The sequence below is a fragment of the Aquarana catesbeiana genome, linkage group LG04, assembly GCF_042186555.1.
Source record: "Aquarana catesbeiana isolate 2022-GZ linkage group LG04, ASM4218655v1, whole genome shotgun sequence".
Lineage (NCBI taxonomy): Eukaryota > Metazoa > Chordata > Amphibia > Anura > Ranidae > Aquarana > Aquarana catesbeiana.
The window spans coordinates 455,527,423-455,547,289 of record NC_133327.1 but is presented as its reverse complement, the minus strand read 5'-3'; the positions used below and the strand labels follow the sequence as shown (position 1 = coordinate 455,547,289).

At 38.2% G+C, this 19,867-nt stretch overlaps 1 protein-coding gene across 1 annotated transcript in view; it reads left to right on the top strand.

Annotated features, from left to right (window-relative positions):
• Nucleotides 1-865: 865 nt before the first annotated feature.
• Nucleotides 866-19,867, top strand: part of LOC141141552 (T-box transcription factor T-like) — a 28,609-nt gene continuing 9,607 nt past the window's right edge. The window contains exons 1-7 of the mRNA XM_073629146.1: nt 866-1,071; nt 7,456-7,720; nt 8,337-8,471; nt 12,023-12,084; nt 12,297-12,362; nt 13,860-14,029; nt 14,921-15,053. Of these exons, the coding sequence (XP_073485247.1) occupies nt 866-1,071; nt 7,456-7,720; nt 8,337-8,471; nt 12,023-12,084; nt 12,297-12,362; nt 13,860-14,029; nt 14,921-15,053 (1,037 nt within the window). The remainder of the gene's footprint in view (nt 1,072-7,455; nt 7,721-8,336; nt 8,472-12,022; nt 12,085-12,296; nt 12,363-13,859; nt 14,030-14,920; nt 15,054-19,867) is intronic.

The window sequence follows — 19,867 nt, the reverse complement described above, 5'->3', positions numbered from 1 at the left end:
AGCTTAAAAACAGAGCAGGAGGATAAAGAACTAAAATGTTATGCTTTTAAATGCATAGGCATCTACATGTTTTTTTGCCAGAAAAAGTATGCCTATATGATCAGTAAAAATCTTTTTGGCTGTATGCATGTACCCTCATGCAGTTGGAATTTTATTCAATTACTGTAGCAGGTCTGGGCAAAATGTTAAGGGCTTTTGAATTAAATTAGTTGACTAAATGATAGCAAGAAAGAGCATTCTGACAAACGATTTTTCTATGAACATCCACATAAAAATCTAATTGTGTATGCCTAGCTTAGGGTATTTTATTTATAGAATTCTTTCACTTGGCTAACTAAAGTTTTTTCGTTTGATGAATTAAGGGAAAAGGAAGAACATGATTTCCTGTAGAGTTTTGTCTCCAAGACAGCACCCATAAGTGACAGGAAAACATGGAAGTCCATTTACCTAGACACCTCTTGTTTTTAAGCCTCAGATTTGAAATTTTAATTCTGCCAGGTGTTAATTCCTAATGAAGGCTATTACACTTAAAGCAGGTTATGGGGCTTTGGGACACACCTCTTCCTTATGGCACCTCTGCTTTTCCATGTAGGTGCAAACATTTAGATATTTACATACACTCTCACTTAATCTAAAGGGCAATTAACCAGAGAAGCTTCTGAAAACCTGGAGGAACATTCACTGACCAATCAGCAGCAACAGTAATGAAGATCAAAAGAAACTAACCACCAATCATGAAACTCTCAAGAGCATCTGATCTTCTGTGTGGCATCAGCTTTGATTTAGAAAGGCAGAAGTCTCGGGGGGTTGTGGATTGTTGGAAGACGGCATTCACTAGTGTTGTCACTTAAGTTGGCACTTAAACATGAGTATCAGTGGAACAGAAAGCTGTAGCAAGAACTCAGGGTGCAGGATGGATCATCTTCTCACTGCTGTAAAAAATGAGCTACAGGCTGGCAGTGACAAGGGAGACCCTACAGAGAGGGAACTTAAAGTTGCATTAGAGGAAACCGATTTATGGTTAAGATTTAAAGAACTCACAAATGAAATGATAGTCACCAAAAATGGCAGGTAAGTTTTTCATCAAATGTTTTCATATGTGTCTAGCAACTGAATTAATAATTACAATGTGTATGGGAGATAAGCATTTTTATTTAGAGTCCTTTAGGCTGGAGAATGCATCCAGGTTTTTTTTTTATAATTTGGAAATAATTTCTTTCATGTCTAAGTACTTTTTACATAAAATCTACATCTAGAATATAAAAGAGAATGGGACATAAATTAAGTTTATTTTCAATGATTTTGACAATATATGGTGCTTCAGTAGAGTGAGAATTTGGAATTCTTGGCAACCTTGTCGCAGTCTGCTTTTGTTTGCTGTTTTATAGCTAGTTTAAACTGTAACATATAGTAAAATATTTAATTTTCTTTATTATCTAGAATATTGTACTGATTTACCCTATTTTAACAGCCCTTTTTTTTACTTCTTTAAAAGCATAAATAAGGTATAATGAAGAATAAAACAGATTGAACTTTAAGATACAAATTTTTAATTAAATTATATAATTAAATGAATAACCATATTGACTTGATTTGAACGTTTGCCCCTCTGTGAATTCTAATGTACATATTTCTACTATAGTACTTACTGTAGGTGACATGCTATCCCTAGATGAACAAACAATATAGTACAAGTTTTCTGTTCTTTGAAAATCTTGTCAAGTGCTGGGTACTGCCATATCTAGTACATTCCATCTCATTGGTCACAAGTTAAGGCTTAGGCTCCATTCACACTAGCGCGTTTTTTGATGCATTTTGCATTTTTTAACATGGGTTCCTATGGAACATGTTCACATCAATGCCTTTTTTGTACCTCTGCATTTTTGGAAAGGGTCAGGGACTTTTTTACATGCAAAATGCAGCATTTTGCATATAATAGAAATCAATGGACCAGCATCAAAAACACAAGTGCAGCATTTTTGCAGCATTTTTACAGCGTTTTTGATGCGTTTTTGATGCGTTTTTGGCGGGGTTTTTTTTTTAAATTTTATTAAGTTAAAAAAACTGTAAAAAAAAAAAAACACGCAAAACGCGGCAAAAACGCTGCTCAAAAATGTGGCAAGCATCACAAAAAAAACTCCAAAAATGCTCAAAAGCAACATGCATAGATGTGAATCGAGCCTTATGGTTGCCATACATAGAACAATTTTATATATGATCATATTTTTTATAGATTTACTGTCAGATTGAAAAAAACGATAGGAAGATTGAAAAGTTTGTTTGATGGGTCATACACTTAATGATCATACTGTATTGTCTACTTTCCTATGATCAGATTTTCTGTTCAGACCATTCAGAATAATTTTTATTAAATAGTTTTATCTTTAAATTGATGGATGGCACAGTATGTGTATTCATAGATCCGATCATAATATCCCATTCTGTGAAGAATGGTTTGATCAGGTTGTTAAGTGTATTGCCACCATTACACTCAGTTGCCAAACTCTAGAATATATCAATGTGGTGTGCAGTAATTCAAACGTTACTGATAGTGATGTATCTTGTAAACAGTAGTATAAAATGTTAGGTTAAATGTTTTTTTTCTAATTAAAAGCCAAACCACAGCCAAAACCGTTTTTGTTTTGGGTAGAGTGGGGAAGGGTTGGAACCCCTGGTAGGTACTTTTTGCTGTCTGTGTCCACATTAGGAAGATTTCCTCTCGCTATGCTAGGGCCAGGTGGGAGGATGTCAGAGCTACAGTAACTAAAGGGAACATCCTCTAATGTGGATAGAGGCCACAACAAAACACTGTTTTTATAAATGGAGTGAGTATAGGCTAGTACCTCTGTGAGTTTTTTATTGCACTGTATCTTCCTGCCCTAGTGACTGCCCTCATTTCTTCTCCTGGTGTTACAGGGCTAAAAAGTGAAAGTCTCCCAATGGCGATACAGACATCAATAAAACCTGACAAAAGGCCTAACCCTTCCCCACTCTATTCAGAACTTAGAACAAAAGTTTTGGCTGGAGTTTGACTTTAAAGGTAACCCATCACCATAAAAAGTGTACTAATGTGCTTTATTGCACTCCAGTTGCCTACAAATACATGTCTTTCTTAAAAGAGTGCTTCTGTGTGTCCCAAGGATCCTGAAACTTATTGCAATAGGCTTAATAGACTAAAGTCTATTAAGAAATGCATTAAAAGTGTACAATTTCCCAGGCTGCTTCTTATTTTTCACATTATTCATACAAATTTCATCATGCAAAAGGTTACACCGCCATTCTGCATGGAAAAAAATACTAAACTTATTTTTTTGTACCAAAAATGCTGTATGTAAAAAATGAATTTCATGCCAAAGTGTCATTGTACAAAGTATGTACAATGACAACCAGCAAAGTGCATACCACTACCAGGGCACCAAACTATATCCACCAAAGTCTTTCCAGGGTCACCAAATTTTGAATGCAGGAATAAATCACAAAGAGCAGCCAGGTTAGTGGTATAAGTACTAAGGAGTCTAATCCTACAACTCTTTGTCCTTAATTAAAGCCTCGCACACACAATCAGGTTTTTGGGCGACCTTTCGTCCATTTTTGGTTGCATGCTAGTCTCATGTCGAAAGTGAAGAGGTTATTCACCATACGAAAATTCTTGTATGATAGAATACAACTTCAGAAGTGACGTAATGTGTTGAATAGTTTTGTATGTATTCTTTCGTTTCTGAGTATGCGTAGTCTCGCTCTTATGATTTTTTTCGTATGAACACCGTACTAATTATACGAAAATAAGATGTTGAGTTTACATCTGACAACATTTTTTTAATCTGCACATCCAGCTTTTGTCGGACAAAAAAACGGAATCGGCTGTCGAAAGCACTGTACTAACATTCCCAAAATCGGAAGATCGTTCGCTGGACAAAATTTTACTTCCAATTTTCGTATTGTGTGTATGGGCCTTTAGAGATATCTATTGAAAATATCCTTTTCCCTGACAAGAGACTGCTGTCCTGAGAGAAAAGGGTGTACCCTGTTTATATCTTCTCTGGGTAAGCATCATTTTAGCAGTGGATGCCATCTTCAGCTTAAAGTGTTATTAAACTGAAAACCAAAAATTTTATATATTGCGATTTACCAATCATTAGATGTGGTGGCTGAATTTGTTTTCTTTTTTAAAGGTTTTCTCTTTCTAGATTGAAGGAGAACAGGGGGCATGTAGAAACAGCAACATTATCAGTCTGGGGGGGGGGGGGGGGTGTTAGTTGTACTAGCAGATTTGGATACACTGATAAACTGAAGCCAAACTCTAGCTAACACTCACTTTATAAGCAGTTACAACAACAGATTTGTTACTTTTGGGATAATGGTTTTGCTTGCATAATTTAAAGCTGATCATTGTAAGTACCCCTGCCACTGGTAAATGGTTTGTCTCCTTCCAACTGCTACGTCTGCAGGACAGCTTGTTCTGTTGAAAAACAACAGACTTACTGGCCAAATCACCAGGTGAGAATAAAGAAGAAGAAAGACGGCTTAAAAAAGAAAACTATTGCAGCCATCATATCAAAGGATTAGTAAGCTGCAATATAATACATGTTTGCTTTTGGGTTTAATACTGATTTAAACCATAAACAGTCCTCGCTGCAAGTTTCCTTAAAAGCTTCTACTGCAGCCAGATCAATTTAAATATATTCCAATAAAAGGGATCCTTTGCAGTTCTCTAAATCAGGGGTCTTCAAACTATGGCCCTCCAGTTGTTCAGGAACTTCAATTCCCATCATGCCTTGTCATGTCTGTGAATGTCAGAGTTTTACTATGCCTCATGGGAAGTGTAGTTCTGCAACAGCTGGAGGTCCGCAGTTTGAGGATCCCTGCTCTAAATAGTGAGCACTTGCGGAGCACAGCAAATATGTCACTGCTCAAGATTTAGTTGCAATTATATTTTGCATACTAAGTAATGCTATGGGGATTTGTCCTCACTCTGGTGAGTACTGTGTCCAGTAAAGTGATGGGGAATCCAAAAATGTTAGAGTTGTCACAGGAACAGGAATTGAGAACAACCTTCAATTGACAACTGCCACCTACTCTATTTAAAATTAGAAACGAATGGGCTCTACATAATCTAGAATACATAGATCAGGAGTTCTGACTTTACTGACTACTAATCTAGGTCAGGGATACATAAGATATTGAAGCCTGTGGATCAATATGACAAGCAATGGCAGCCTATGTATTTGTCTAAGCACAGGTTCTCTTTAAAGGGGCAGCCAAACGTACGCTTCATGCTCTTTACAAAAATTATTATGCAATGTTAAATTGGACACAACATGAAGCTTTTCTGAAACCTTTTACATGTCATTCATAAATCAGTGATGTTTCACAGGTAGGGGTTAATTTACTAAAGGATTAAGGCTCATACACACAATACGAAAATCAGATGGAAAAATTTGTACGATGAGCTGTCTGCCGATTTTCAGATCGTTAGTACGGTGCTTTCGACAGCCGATTTCACTTTTTCTTCAGACAAAAGCTGGATTTGCAGAGTATAACATTTTTTGTCAGATGTGAACTCAACGTCCAATTTTCGTTTCATTAGCATGGTTTTCATACGAAAAAAATCGTAAGAGCAAGACTACGCATGCACAGAAACAAAAGAACACATACAAAACTATTCAACACATTATGTGACTTCTGACATTGTATTCTGTCGTACGAAAATTTTCGTATTGTGAGTAACCTCTTCACTTTCAACATGAGACTAGCATGCCACAAAAAACGGAGGTTCGGTCATCCGAAAATCTAAGCGTGTGTATGAGGTTTTAGAGGCTGTTCAATTAACAAGGTGAATAAGGTAAAGGTGTGTTCACCTTGAATACAAAATCGTGTCTGGGGACAATTTAAATAAACTGAATTATATGAATGAAGGGAACACTAAAATAAGTGAACATTCACTTTAAAAGGTAAATTGTCTCTACCCCTTTAGTGCATCACTGTCAACCATTTTAATGGATGCATTTGGATAGGGTGAAACCTCTGTCGGGCTTTCATTGCTGTCTCTGACTCCAGTGACAAGATTTCCTCCAATTTGTTACTGGAACAGGAAATTGAGGGAAGGGGATGCTAGCAACAATAAAACCCCGTTTTAGTAGAGTGAAGAATGAATAAAACCTCATTCAGGCACTTAGTGCTGTCTGTGATACAAACAGGCTGTTATCAAGACAGGAAGTTGGAAGAAATCTTTGAATGGGGACATAGGCAGCAAAAATACCCGACAAAGGTTTTCTTTTCTACACTTACTGAAAACATGAATCTCGACCCTAAGATTCTGCTTATCAAGTCTTTACAACATATCTCTCATTTTCAAATAGAGGGATTATTCTGAAATGTATGCTGCTAACAAAAATGTTTTACTATGCTTACTTGCAGAGCACCATATGTGACCAATTCACAATCGTTTTATAGCATGCTTTAGAATAAAAAATGAAATGGGAATTTACTTTTCACACGTTGGCTAAGCGAATAAATGATTTTTACGATTTAATTTGTGAAGAATCTTAACTCCTTTAGGAAATCATTATTCCATTAATCATTACTCCTTTAATAAAGTGACTAATCAAATATTGATTCAATGCAAGATATTTCTAATTTCACACCTACGTTTGTGAGTTAAACAAATTTGTATGGAAATTAACATGATATACAATAACTCATACTTTTTGAGTAAAACAAAGTTTTAAAAATATACATAACAGATTGTTATAATATTTTAAAATAATAATAATTGACTTTATAAAATAAAAGATCTATAGCACCTGAATTAAGATTGATTATTGTTTAATAAGATCATGCATTAAGGGCAATACTGTAGCAGCAGCCTAAAGCAGCCAACCAAAGAGCAGCTTTATGCAGTTTGGTTGGATTACTGAAAAATTATTTCTAATTTGTTGCTTTGTTTATACAAAATTATGCTTTATTTTTTATTTTAAATGTTCGGTTTATTACAGTGAATGAAATATCACTGCAAACCCAAGGAAGCATTCAATACACTGCTCCTATACGATTAACATAATATAATATGTCATAAAATAATATACAATATTTCATTTTTTTAATGAGAGGAAACAATCATTTTTTTACCCCAAGTGTATTAGTATGTATATAGATATCAGTTATAATTTACTATCATTACATGGAATAAAACATGGAATGCCTGCAATTGACTTTAATTTAACAAATACATATGTAATGTTGTCCAGCTATGACTATATGACTTGTATACTTTTTTACCTGTTCATATATTTCTCCTGCATAACTATGAAGCAGATATATGGATTTCCAATACCCAGCTACTTTTCAATTTGAGGCAATTGTTCTATTATTTTTGTAATTTGTATTTTATTTATGATGTTATCGAGCTGCTTTTATTTTACATGTAATAACCAAACCTGTTTTTCTTTATTTTAGGAGAATGTTTCCAGTTATAAAAGTAAATATTACTGGCCTTGACCCAAATGCTATGTATTCATTTTTGATGGACTTCGTAACTGCAGATAATAATCGATGGAAGTATGTAAATGGAGAATGGGTGCCAGGGGGCAAACCTGAACCACAGGTTCCTAGCTGTGTCTATATTCACCCAGACTCTCCTAATTTTGGAGCACACTGGATGAAAGCCCCGGTTTCCTTCAGCAAGGTCAAGCTTACCAATAAAATGAATGGGGAAGGACAGGTAATATTTTATATGTATTTATGTGTTTGTATGTTCCTGTTATTTTTAATGCCCAGTCCATCTAATCCTGTATAGTCAAAAAATCAAGTCTAAATAATTTAAATGAAATGTGTGGGTAGGGTGATGATATCACAGATTTTACAAAAACATATGTATAACAATCTGTAGGATTTGGTGTTTGGTATGTCTTCCATAACATAGGTTAATGGTCAAGGACAATAAAAAAGTATATTCATTTTATCATTATTATTATACAAGGAAATTTCAACATATACCCTAAATACTAACAGAATGTAATAATATAATTATTATTCAGATGACAATATTTTTTCAGGACCTTTGGGGAAAAAAAAAGATTCCCTTTAGTATACTGTCTTCTAAAAATCTAGACTTAAACTGTAACAAATCATCTGTGTAACATATAAACATAACAGAATATAAGAAGTTAAGACTTGTTGGTAAGATGCATGGGACAAGCTAACATGCACTAATCCTGTCCTTCAACAAATTAAAGCTTCAAACGGTTAACCATCAATATTATGAGGGCAATTCAGGGCTAATTTTGTTTTATTTAAATATTCTGTAAGTTATAAATGTAACCATTTTTATTTTTTAGATCATGTTAAACTCTTTACATAAATATGAACCTAGGATTCATATAGTACGTGTTGGTGGCCCACAGAAAATGATCACGAGTCATTCGTTCCCTGAAACACAGTTTATAGCTGTTACAGCTTATCAGAATGAAGAGGTATGGGTCACATTGTCCTATATTTTAGTAATGTGTATTTATAAAAAGCTTTAAGGGTATTCAATAATCTACTGTATATTGTTTAATAATCAAAGTATATTATTATGCTGATATTGCTTTCTAAATTGATTCCAAAGGCCTATCAAAAGTGTAATTGTACATAAAAAAATAAAATAAAAATGTTTGCCTGTTAATAAAAAAGGTTTTCATCATTCAGGGATGGGATGCTGGTGGTCATCAGTGGGGTGATGGTTGGTTATGAAGTAGAGTAGAGAGTGGATAGTCATCATTTTGGGAGGGAGTCGAAGATGATAGTCTAGTGTGGGTGTATGTTGGTGTTTAAGTACCAGGGTGAATAAAGGTGTACCAATCCTAGTGGTGTAAGTGGACATCTTGTTAAGCCAACCTTACATAATGAGAAGAGACTGGCCGAATTTTGGTCCATTGATGGGCAACCTGGTTGTACACAGGTCGATCTATTGATTGACTTGTGTACAACCAGCCTGTCAGGTTTTTCCCAAATAATTAGGGTCATTGGCTATAAGCCAGAAACACTAATCATGTTTTGCCTGGTTGGGAAAACTGCCCGACAAAACACAATAGCTCTGCGAAGGGATTCCCCCATCAACACTGGCTGTGTTGATGGGGGAATCAAGCAATTTTCTTTCCTTCCGCCCGTGGTGGAAAATTGCATAATGTATGGCCTGCCTTAGTCATAGGGGAATCAAACTTACTATAAATTGAGTGGGAAAAGCAGTTACTAATGTTCTGCAATTGTTTTCATGTTTAATGCAGCCCATTGCTGCCCACATGCCTGTTGATAGAATATTGTCTGCTGCAGAACGTCACATGCTCATTGTCATATATAGACTGCACAAACAGAACCGCACAATGCAGGATGTTATGCATAACAAAGACAGCATGGAGCTTTGGACTGGTAGCAAATTGGCTAAAAGTGTCAGCAGCCCTGTCATGCTCCAGCTAATGTCACAAGTCAAAGCACCTGGTCATGGCATACCTGTGTTCCCTGACCAGAAATGACATCAACAAAGTTGATATTTTCCAAGTCAACCTCTGGCTTATATCTAAGAAAAAGAATGCAGAAAAGGGCATGGGGACAACAACATAACAAAGAGCAAACACATTAGGAATATAAAATCAGATGAAGGACAAAGAAGAGAGTTCTAGGAATAGGGAATAAAGAACAGGGTGCTGCTTCCTCACCTTCAGCATGGAATGAATCACCTTGTATATATCTTTAGTGGGATTAAGATTTTTAGAAACCTTACTCCTTTCCATTCTTTTTTTATAAAGAAGTAACTATCATAAATGGCCCACTTGATATTTTATAAACACTTTTGTAATTTTATGTTTTCACTTTTGGGAAACTGTTGGGTATGCCATTACTCAGCCAGTTTTCATTTTGACGTAATAGTTTATGAGAAGCTATGCTTCCAATCCTCACCTACCCATGAAAATTCACATGCAAGTGCTGGCCACTTGGTACACAAGGCAAAACAGAAATATCTCCATAACAATATTTTCCAGACAGGAGAAACATTTATTATAGCTCTTTCTCATTCCTAGCTTTCTTTCTAAACCCTAGGGTTGTAAGTAAATGATTGTTTTATGAAGTGTACAGCAGTACTGAAAAATACCATAAACAATTAAAAATGTAATGTTTTGATGAATAAACAAAAGCAATGTGAACTGCTTAGGCACAGTAGCAGAATTATAAATGCTTAGAATCCTTTCTTGTCATTGTTGTGTTTTTCATTTTCAAATGTTCTAAGATATACTATACCAAAAATAGAACAAAGTTGCGCTTCCAGGGAAGAATATTGACTAAATGAATACGTAAATAAAATATATGTGAATATATCAAAATGTGTACATAAACAAAAAAGAGAAGGGATCTCATAAAGACATATCATAGTCACATATACAAACAGAAAATATTAATATCCATCCAGTGACCACACCTAAAATATTGGTCTAATTGAGAAAAGTCTCCTCAATAAGTCAACCTGTCATGAAACTCTTATATTGTTCATACAAGAAACGACAATAAAATCAGTGCAGTCTCTGTACAGGAAACAGAATGTTGTAATCTTCCTTCAAGGCTCAGATGGTAAACAAAACTTCACACATAATAATGACAAATGTGCATAATTAAGAAAAGAAAGGTAACGGGTACTCTTACCCCAGGGTGTGGACCCATACACCAGCGGTGGTGAGTCAATCAAGCATGGAACGATACTCCACAATGGATCTTCTAATCAGGATTCCTATAGACCAGGTAAGGCGTGACGGCATCCACATCCAGGGAGTTCCATATGAAATAGAGATCATCCGAATCCACCTGGCAGAGTATATCATAGGAAAAAAAAATTAAAAAGGGCTCCACATAGAGCAGATAACTCCGGTATAAAAGGTTTATTTGGGTAAAATGCTTTAAAAATGTACAACAGCATCGCTCATGAGGTGTACAAACCGTGATCACAAACAAAGATAAAAGAATTAAAAAAGCTCGGTATATTGAGCCTGGCAGGCTATGTACCCGACATGTTTCGTACTAAACATACTTCAACTGGGACATGCCTTCCAGGCTCGATATACCACGCTTTTTTAAATCTTTTATCTTTGTTTGTGATCACGGATTGTACACCTCATGAGCGATGCTGTTGTACATTTTTTAAGCATTTTTACTCCAATAAACCTTTTATACCGGAGTTATCTGCTCTATGTGGAGGCCTTTTTCCTTTTTTTTCCTATGATATACTCTGTTGGGTGGATTCGGATGATCACTATTCCATATGGAACTCCCTGGATGTGGATGCCGTCACGCCTTACCTGGTCTATAGGAATCCTGGTTAGAAGATCCATCGTGGAGTATTGTTCCATGCTTGATTGACTCACCACCGCTGGTGTGTGGGTCCACATCCTGGGGTAATTGTACCCATTACCTTTCTTTATTATCGGATGCACATTTGTCATTATTATGTGTGAAGTTTTGTTTACCATCTGAGCCTTGAAGGAAGATTACAACATGCTGTCTCCTGTACAGAGACTGCACTGATTTTATTGTCATTTCTTATATAAACTATATAATAGTTTCATGACAGGTCGACTTATTGAGGAGATTTTTCTCAATTAGACCAATATTTTAGGTGTGGTCACTGGATGGATATTAATATATTCTGTTTGTATATGTGACTATGATATGTCTCTATGAGATCCCTTCTCTTTTTTGTTTATGTACACATTTTGATATATTCACATATATTTTATTCACGTATTCATTTTGTGAATATTGTTCCCTGGAAGGTTTTTTAGGGTAGAATTATTCTCTTAGCGCCGTAAGATATACTATGTATGGTTTGTGAATAACTTATATACAGTGTGCTCTATATATAATGGTCTAAGATATGTAAAAATATTGACTTTGGGTATTTTGCTAAAATGCAAAGCTGGAATTCATGGAGTAAAATGCAAAGCTGCAATTTAAAATCCTTTGGAAATTTGCAATGTTTTTCTTCTACATTTTTCAGATCACCGCTCTCAAAATTAAGCACAATCCTTTTGCCAAAGCCTTCCTTGATGCAAAAGAAAGGTAAAATATAAAAACATTTTTATTTTTAAGTCTAAGTACAAGTGTGTTTTACTTACCGTACTTAAATTAAAAAAAAAAATCTAGAAATCCCTAATTCAAAAATAAAGAGAAAGAAAAATGAGCATGAAAACCGGTGCTCATTTTTATTTCACTTTATTCTGTTTTGCATAGTTTCAGCTCCATGCTACAACAATATCTTTTCTGTTTGACAGGAGTGACCATAAGGACTTTATGGACGAAGTAGAAAATCATCAGCAAACTGGTTTCTCACAGTGTAAGTGGTTACAATGTGGAAAAAAAATATTTTTGAATTTCTTAATTTCATTCATAGGTAATCGTACATTAAAAAAAAAAAAAAAATCGCATCTAATAATTTGTGTGGAGTAGTGGGATTGATATAGGTGATATACAGGAAAAGCAATCCATATTCAAATGAAGATCATTGGTATTGTTGAGTGCTATTACCATCTGTGTGGTGCATCTTGTTTCCTTTAGACAATTTTAGTGTACATTATTGGTGGTAGAAACACAAATCTTTCTAGCTGTCACTTCTGGGTCCAAATTATACTAACACCACCCTGTAAAAAATGCAGTTTACTTACCTGCCTGTTTCCTGAGTATGTCAAATACCTTTTCCCCCCGCCTCAAGCTGTGATATCTCCTTTCGGCTTCTACGTCATTACAAGGTATATATTCCAGCCACAGAAACTATATCCTGCAGCGGGGGAGGAGGACACACCTGTAAGTGTGAAACCTACAGAGGCTTAGGGATCTGCTATGTGTTGGATTTTTAAGACACAGGTCACTGTAAATGTAGGTATACAGCGTCTCCATTTATGGGATACCTTTACAAAATGTGGACCCTGTAGTGAAAGAGTCACTTTAAACCTGATTGGGATTGATTTACTAAAGATTTTCATTTTACAAAATGAAAGTTCAATAAATGTATTAAATGCAATGAAGCTGTGTTCACTTTGATTACCAAATGGTATATAGTTGTAAAGGGTACAGAACAGTGTGAGGGGATCTCCCCATATACACCTTTCTGCTATAGTATTAGATATTTAAATTAAATATATCAGAAATTTAATTTTTTTTTAAAGAAAACTTCACTTTTGTTTAAAAAAAAAAAAAAAGACTAAAACTGCCCAATCATTCAAATGCTCCTTACTTAAAACCATGGCAACGGACCCCAGTAGTTATTTTTGTAGCACAACACTAGTGCTAGTCATGTGATTATAGCACACAGACAGCCCTCACAGAGCAGGAAATTATAAAAATGCATGTTTGAGTTTCAACAGAACAATGGGAGGTACAAATCTGCAACACATTTTCTAAGATCCTTGCAATGCATACAATGGAGAGTACAGTATTTCTCAACAAAAGTAGAGTTGCACTTTTAAAGAAAGTGTCCTGAAAGTAATTGGGTATGAAAGGTTTTTTGCTATTACCGTTGTTAGCCAGAAATCCCCTCCTCTCTGGTTTAATTTGGCTATTTGTAGGGGCCTAAGTTCTACCTACCTGCCTACACATTAGTATACTATCCAGTTAGATCCCTAGGCTATAACTAGCCACCAAACTGCTAGTCTCGTAAGGCTTGCTGCCTCACATAAGGAGGGGTATCTGGCAAACAAAGGCAATACCTGATACTTTTTAGAATCAGAGCTTAGACAAGATTTTTAAAATTATTGAAGATATTCTTTGAAGAAAATCTGTCAAAGCCAACACGCATGTTAATTATTATTATTATTATTTTTTTTTTTTTTAGTAAGTAGCTGGCTGATTCCCGGGTCCAGTTCATTGTGTTCTCCTGCTACTCACCATCCTTCATTTGGGACACCTATATCACTTCCTTCTTCTCATGGCTATGAAAAATTTACAACATTAAAAAATCACAGAGCTTCACCCTATCCAAACCCATATGCCCACAGAAACCATTCTCCACGTAAGTAATCCAAAAAATAAAACACTGTAATCAGAAAATTAAGTCTTAGAACTAAATGATGAACATACCGATTACAAAACCAGTCTCAGAGGTTGAAAAAAGTGCTGCTTTGGGTGAACTGTAGATTGATGTCATTACTTTCCCTTGTGTAAATTTTAAAAAGACTTATCCTAGAAAAGTTAGGGTATTTGATCAGTCTCTCTTCTATTTTATGTACTTTTTTGGAAGAGAAAGGAAAGCATAGGCAGAATGAGAAGGATTTATATTAAATAACACTTTTTTTCTATGCAATTTTGAACTCCTTATCCTCGCAGCTGCAAGGAAAATTATTTTGTGAGAGATAAAAATAGCACTGTGACTCTGAATCACAGTTTGTTTTTTTATAAAGAAAGACAAAACTTTTTTTTTTTTTTTGAGTAGGGAACAGAAAGCCTCACCAAAAAAGCATCCTCATAGGAGGATTTTTTCTTTACTTCTGTTGCTGTGCTAACCCTAAAATTGTAGGTTTCCTTTTACTTTCCGTGCCACTGGCAATGGTCATCAGGACACATAGAAGGGTACATTTTCCCAGCAGGAAAACAGCAATTGAACTTTACAGGGGTATCAATCTCCTCACTCTATATACACTTGAAAAAAAGGTTTTGTTTTATAAAATCTTTTAATACCAATACCGATAGTTTACCTATCCTGTTCACTAGTTTGGCTTGTTTTTAACAAAGACTCTACCACTTTGAGACTCTGTGGAGAAGCCATGGAGAGAATGTGTCCAAATGTTTTCACAACAGTTTTTACAAATATCCTACCTAAATATTCCCTTTCTAAAAAAACACTTCAGAGAAGCTCCTTTCTAATCATATGTCAATTTATAATTTTCTTATAATTTTCTTACAGCAAGTTACACAGAGAATTCCTCTGCATGCCTTCCCGTATTCCAGTCAAATGAACCCTGGCCTGGTTTACAAATGCAAACACACAGTGGAATGTCATCAATAAATCACGCAAGTGCTATTCCATCCAGTTCTTGGTATGTATTTTTACTTATGACATATCATTTATAAAAATAAATTTAAGAATTGTGTATGATTCATAGGGGGTTAATTTACTAAAACTGAAGAGTGCAAAATCTGGTGCAACTGTGCATGGTATCAGCTTCTAACCTCAGCTTGTTCAATTAAGCTTTAACAAAAAAATCTGGAAGTTGATTGGTTTCCAGTTTTAGTAAATCAACCCTACAGTATGCATATGCACTGTAATATTGATAATGGAAGTCTGATTTGAACAACTTAATGTGATTTGCGGTTATATCTCTGAGCAATGGCAAAATTTACCAGAATGGATGTCTTGGGCCAATATTTAGGGCAGGGATAGGCAACCTCAGCACTTCAGCTGTGGTGAAACTACAAATCCCATCATGCCTCTGGCTTTATGAGTCATGCCTGTGATTGTCAGGGTCTTGCAATATCTCATGGGAATTATAGCTTCACCACAGCTGGAGGGCCGAGGTTGCCTAGCTCTGATTTAGGGCATCGGGGATAGAATGGGCAGCACCAAGGCTCAGAAATTTACAGTTTAACCACTTAACAACCGGCCCATAGCCAAATGAAGGCTACAGGGCGGTTGCTTAACTCTGGGAGGCCGTACAGTGACGTCCTCACAGAATTCCGCTCTTGCGCGCCCCCTGGGCGCGCACCCGAGAACATTCGTGACCGCCGGGTCCAGAGGACCCGGCGCATCACAGATCCCGGTAAATGGCCACTAATCGTGGCCATTTACCATGTGATCGCTCCGTCAAATGACAGAGCGATCACATGTAAACAAACCAGCGTCATGTTTCTCTCCTCCCCTCTCTGTACCGATCGGTACACTGTGAGCGGAGAGGGGGAGGGATCGGATGGCAGCAGCGCTGTGGGCTGCATCTGTAGTGCACACAGCGCTGCTCTGTGACAACTGCCATCCATCCATCCATGCTCAGCCATCCGTCAATGCTCTGCAATACCCTGCACTACTCTGCAATGCCCTGCAGTACTGTGCAATACTCTGCAATACCCCATAATACTGTACAATACTCTGCAATACCCCGCAATACTCTGCAATACCCCACAATACAGTGCAATACCCCACAATACTGTGCAATACTCTGCAATACTCTGCAATACCCCACAATACTGTGCAATACTCTGCAATACCCCGAAATACACTGCAATACCCCGAAATACTCTGCAATACCCCGCAATACCCCACAATACTGTGCAATACTCCAAAATACTCTGCAATACCCTGCAGTACCCCGCAATACTCTGCAATACCCCATAATACTGTACAATACTCTGCAATACCCCACAATACTCTGCAATACCCCACAATACAGTGCAATACCCCACAATACTGTGCAATACTCTGCAATACTCTGCAATACCCCACAATACTGTGCAATACTCTGCAATACCCCGAAATACACTGCAATACCCCAAAATACTCTGCAATACCCCACAATAGCCCACAATACTGTGCAATACTCCGAAATACTCTGCAATACCCTGCAATACCCTGCAATACCCCGCAATACTCTGCAATACTCTGCAACACCCCACAATACTCTGCAATACCCCACAATACTCTGCAATACCCGCAATACTCTGCAATACTCTGCAATACCCTGCAAAACCGTGCAATACTCTGCAATACCCTGCAATACCACACCAATACTCTGCAATACCCCACAATACTCTGCAATACCCTGCAATACCCTGCAATACTCTGCAATACCCTGCAATACCCTGCAATACTCTGCAATACCCCGCAATACCCTGCAATACCCCGCAATACTCTGCCATACCCTGCCATACCCAGCCATACTCTGCAATACTCGGTGATACCCAGCCATACTCTGCCATACCAAGCCATAACCAGCCATGCTCAGCCATACTCTGCAATACCCAGCCATGCTCTGCAATACTCAGTGATACCCAGCCATACTCTGTCATACCCAGTCATACTCTGTCATACCCAGTCATACTCAGCCATACCCTGCCATACTCAGCCATACCCTGCCATACTCAGCCATAACCTGCCATACTCAGCCATACCCTGCCATACTCAGCCATACCCAGCCATACCCAGCCATGTCCAGCCATGCTCAGCCATACCCAGCCATACTCGGCCATACTCGGCTGTACTCGGCCTCTGTATGTGGCCAGGCTGTGGAAGTCTCACACATGTGGTATTGCCGTACTCAGGAGGAGTAGGAGAATCTATTTTGGGGGGTCATTTTTGGTATGTACATGCTATGTGTTAGAAATATTGTATAAATGGACAACTTTGTGTTAAAAAAAAAATGCGTTTTAACCACTTCCCGCCCGCCAGCCGTCATACGACGTCCTTGACTTTGTGCGGGGATATCTGAATGATGGGTGCAGCTACAGGCATCATTCAGATTTCAGCATTTTCAGCCAGTGATTCCCTAGACCATAAGAACAATCATAGCGGCTGTTCCACTGCTTGAACATTCTTACGGGAGGTGAGAGGGGATGTCCCCCCCTCCCGCCGCCCTCCGGTGCTTCTACTGACTCACCGCTACGATCGAAGCCAGTCTTTTTTTTTTTAATTTCAGGCTTCCCAGCCTAGAGGTGAGATGTGGGGTCTTATTGACCCCATATCTCACTGTAAAGAGGACCTGTCATGCCATAGTCCTATTACAAGGGATGTTTACATTCCTTGTAATAGGAATTAAAGTGATCAAAATTTTTTTTTTTTTGGGAAAAAAGCTTCAAACTAAAATAAATAAAATAAAATGAACAATAAAATTTTTTTTTTTTTAAAAGTGCCCCTGTCCCCGTGTGCTCGCATGCAGAAGCGAACGAATACATAAGTCCCACCCACATATGAAAACGGTGTTCAAACCACACATGTGAGGTATCGCTGCGATCGGTAGAGTGAGAGCAATAATTTTGGCCCTAAACCTCCTCTGTAACTCAAAACATGTAACCAGTAAAAAATGTTAAAGCATCGCCTATGGGGATTTTTAAGTAGCGAAGTTTGGCGCCATTCCACAAGCGTGTGCAAATTGAAAGGTGACATGTTGGGTATCTATTTACTCGGCGTAGCTTCAGCTTTCACATTATGCAAAAACATTGGGCTAACTTTACTGTTTTGTTTTTTTTAAAGCACAAAACTGTTTTTTTCCAAAAAATAAGATAGAATGGGCAGCACCAAGGCTCAGAAATTTACAGTTTAACCACTTAACAACCGGCCCATAGCCAAATGAAGGCTACAGGGCGGTTGCTTAACTCTGGGAGGCCGTACAGTGACGTCCTCACAGAATTCCGCTCTTGCGCGCCCCCTGGGCGCGCACCCGAGAACATTCGTGACCGCCGGGTCCAGAGGACCCGGCGCATCACAGATCCCGGTAAATGGCCACTAATCGTGGCCATTTACCATGTGATCGCTCCGTCAAATGACAGAGCGATCACATGTAAACAAACCGGCGTCATGTTTCTCTCCTCCCCTCTCTGTACCGATCGGTACACTGTGAGCGGAGAGGGGGAGGGATCGGATGGCAGCAGCGCTGTGGGCTGCATCTGTAGTGCACACAGCGCTGCTCTGTGACAACTGCCATCCATCCATCCATGCTCAGCCATCCGTCAATGCTCTGCAATACCCTGCACTACTCTGCAATGCCCTGCAGTACTGTGCAATACTCTGCAATACCCCATAATACTGTACAATACTCTGCAATACCCCGCAATACTCTGCAATACCCCACAATACAGTGCAATACCCCACAATACTGTGCAATACTCTGCAATACTCTGCAATACCCCACAATACTGTGCAATACTCTGCAATACCCCGAAATACACTGCAATACCCCGAAATACTCTGCAATACCCCGCAATACCCCACAATACTGTGCAATACTCCAAAATACTCTGCAATACCCTGCAGTACCCCGCAATACTCTGCAATACCCCATAATACTGTACAATACTCTGCAATACCCCACAATACTCTGCAATACCCCACAATACAGTGCAATACCCCACAATACTGTGCAATACTCTGCAATACTCTGCAATACCCCACAATACTGTGCAATACTCTGCAATACCCCGAAATACACTGCAATACCCCGAAATACTCTGCAATACCCCACAATAGCCCACAATACTGTGCAATACTCCGAAATACTCTGCAATACCCTGCAATACCCTGCAATACCCCGCAATACTCTGCAATACTCTGCAACACCCCACAATACTCTGCAATACCCCACAATACTCTGCAATACCCGCAATACTCTGCAATACTCTGCAATACCCTGCAAAACCGTGCAATACTCTGCAATACCCTGCAATACCACACCAATACTCTGCAATACCCCACAATACTCTGCAATACCCTGCAATACCCTGCAATACTCTGCAATACCCTGCAATACTCTGCAATACCCCGCAATACCCTGCAATACCCCGCAATACTCTGCCATACCCTGCCATACCCAGCCATACTCTGCAATACTCGGTGATACCCAGCCATACTCTGCCATACCAAGCCATAACCAGCCATGCTCAGCCATACTCTGCAATACCCAGCCATGCTCTGCAATACTCAGTGATACCCAGCCATACTCTGTCATACCCAGTCATACTCTGTCATACCCAGTCATACTCAGCCATACCCTGCCATACTCAGCCATACCCTGCCATACTCAGCCATAACCTGCCATACTCAGCCATACCCTGCCATACTCAGCCATACCCAGCCATACCCAGCCATGTCCAGCCATGCTCAGCCATACCCAGCCATACTCGGCCATACTCGGCTGTACTCGGCCTCTGT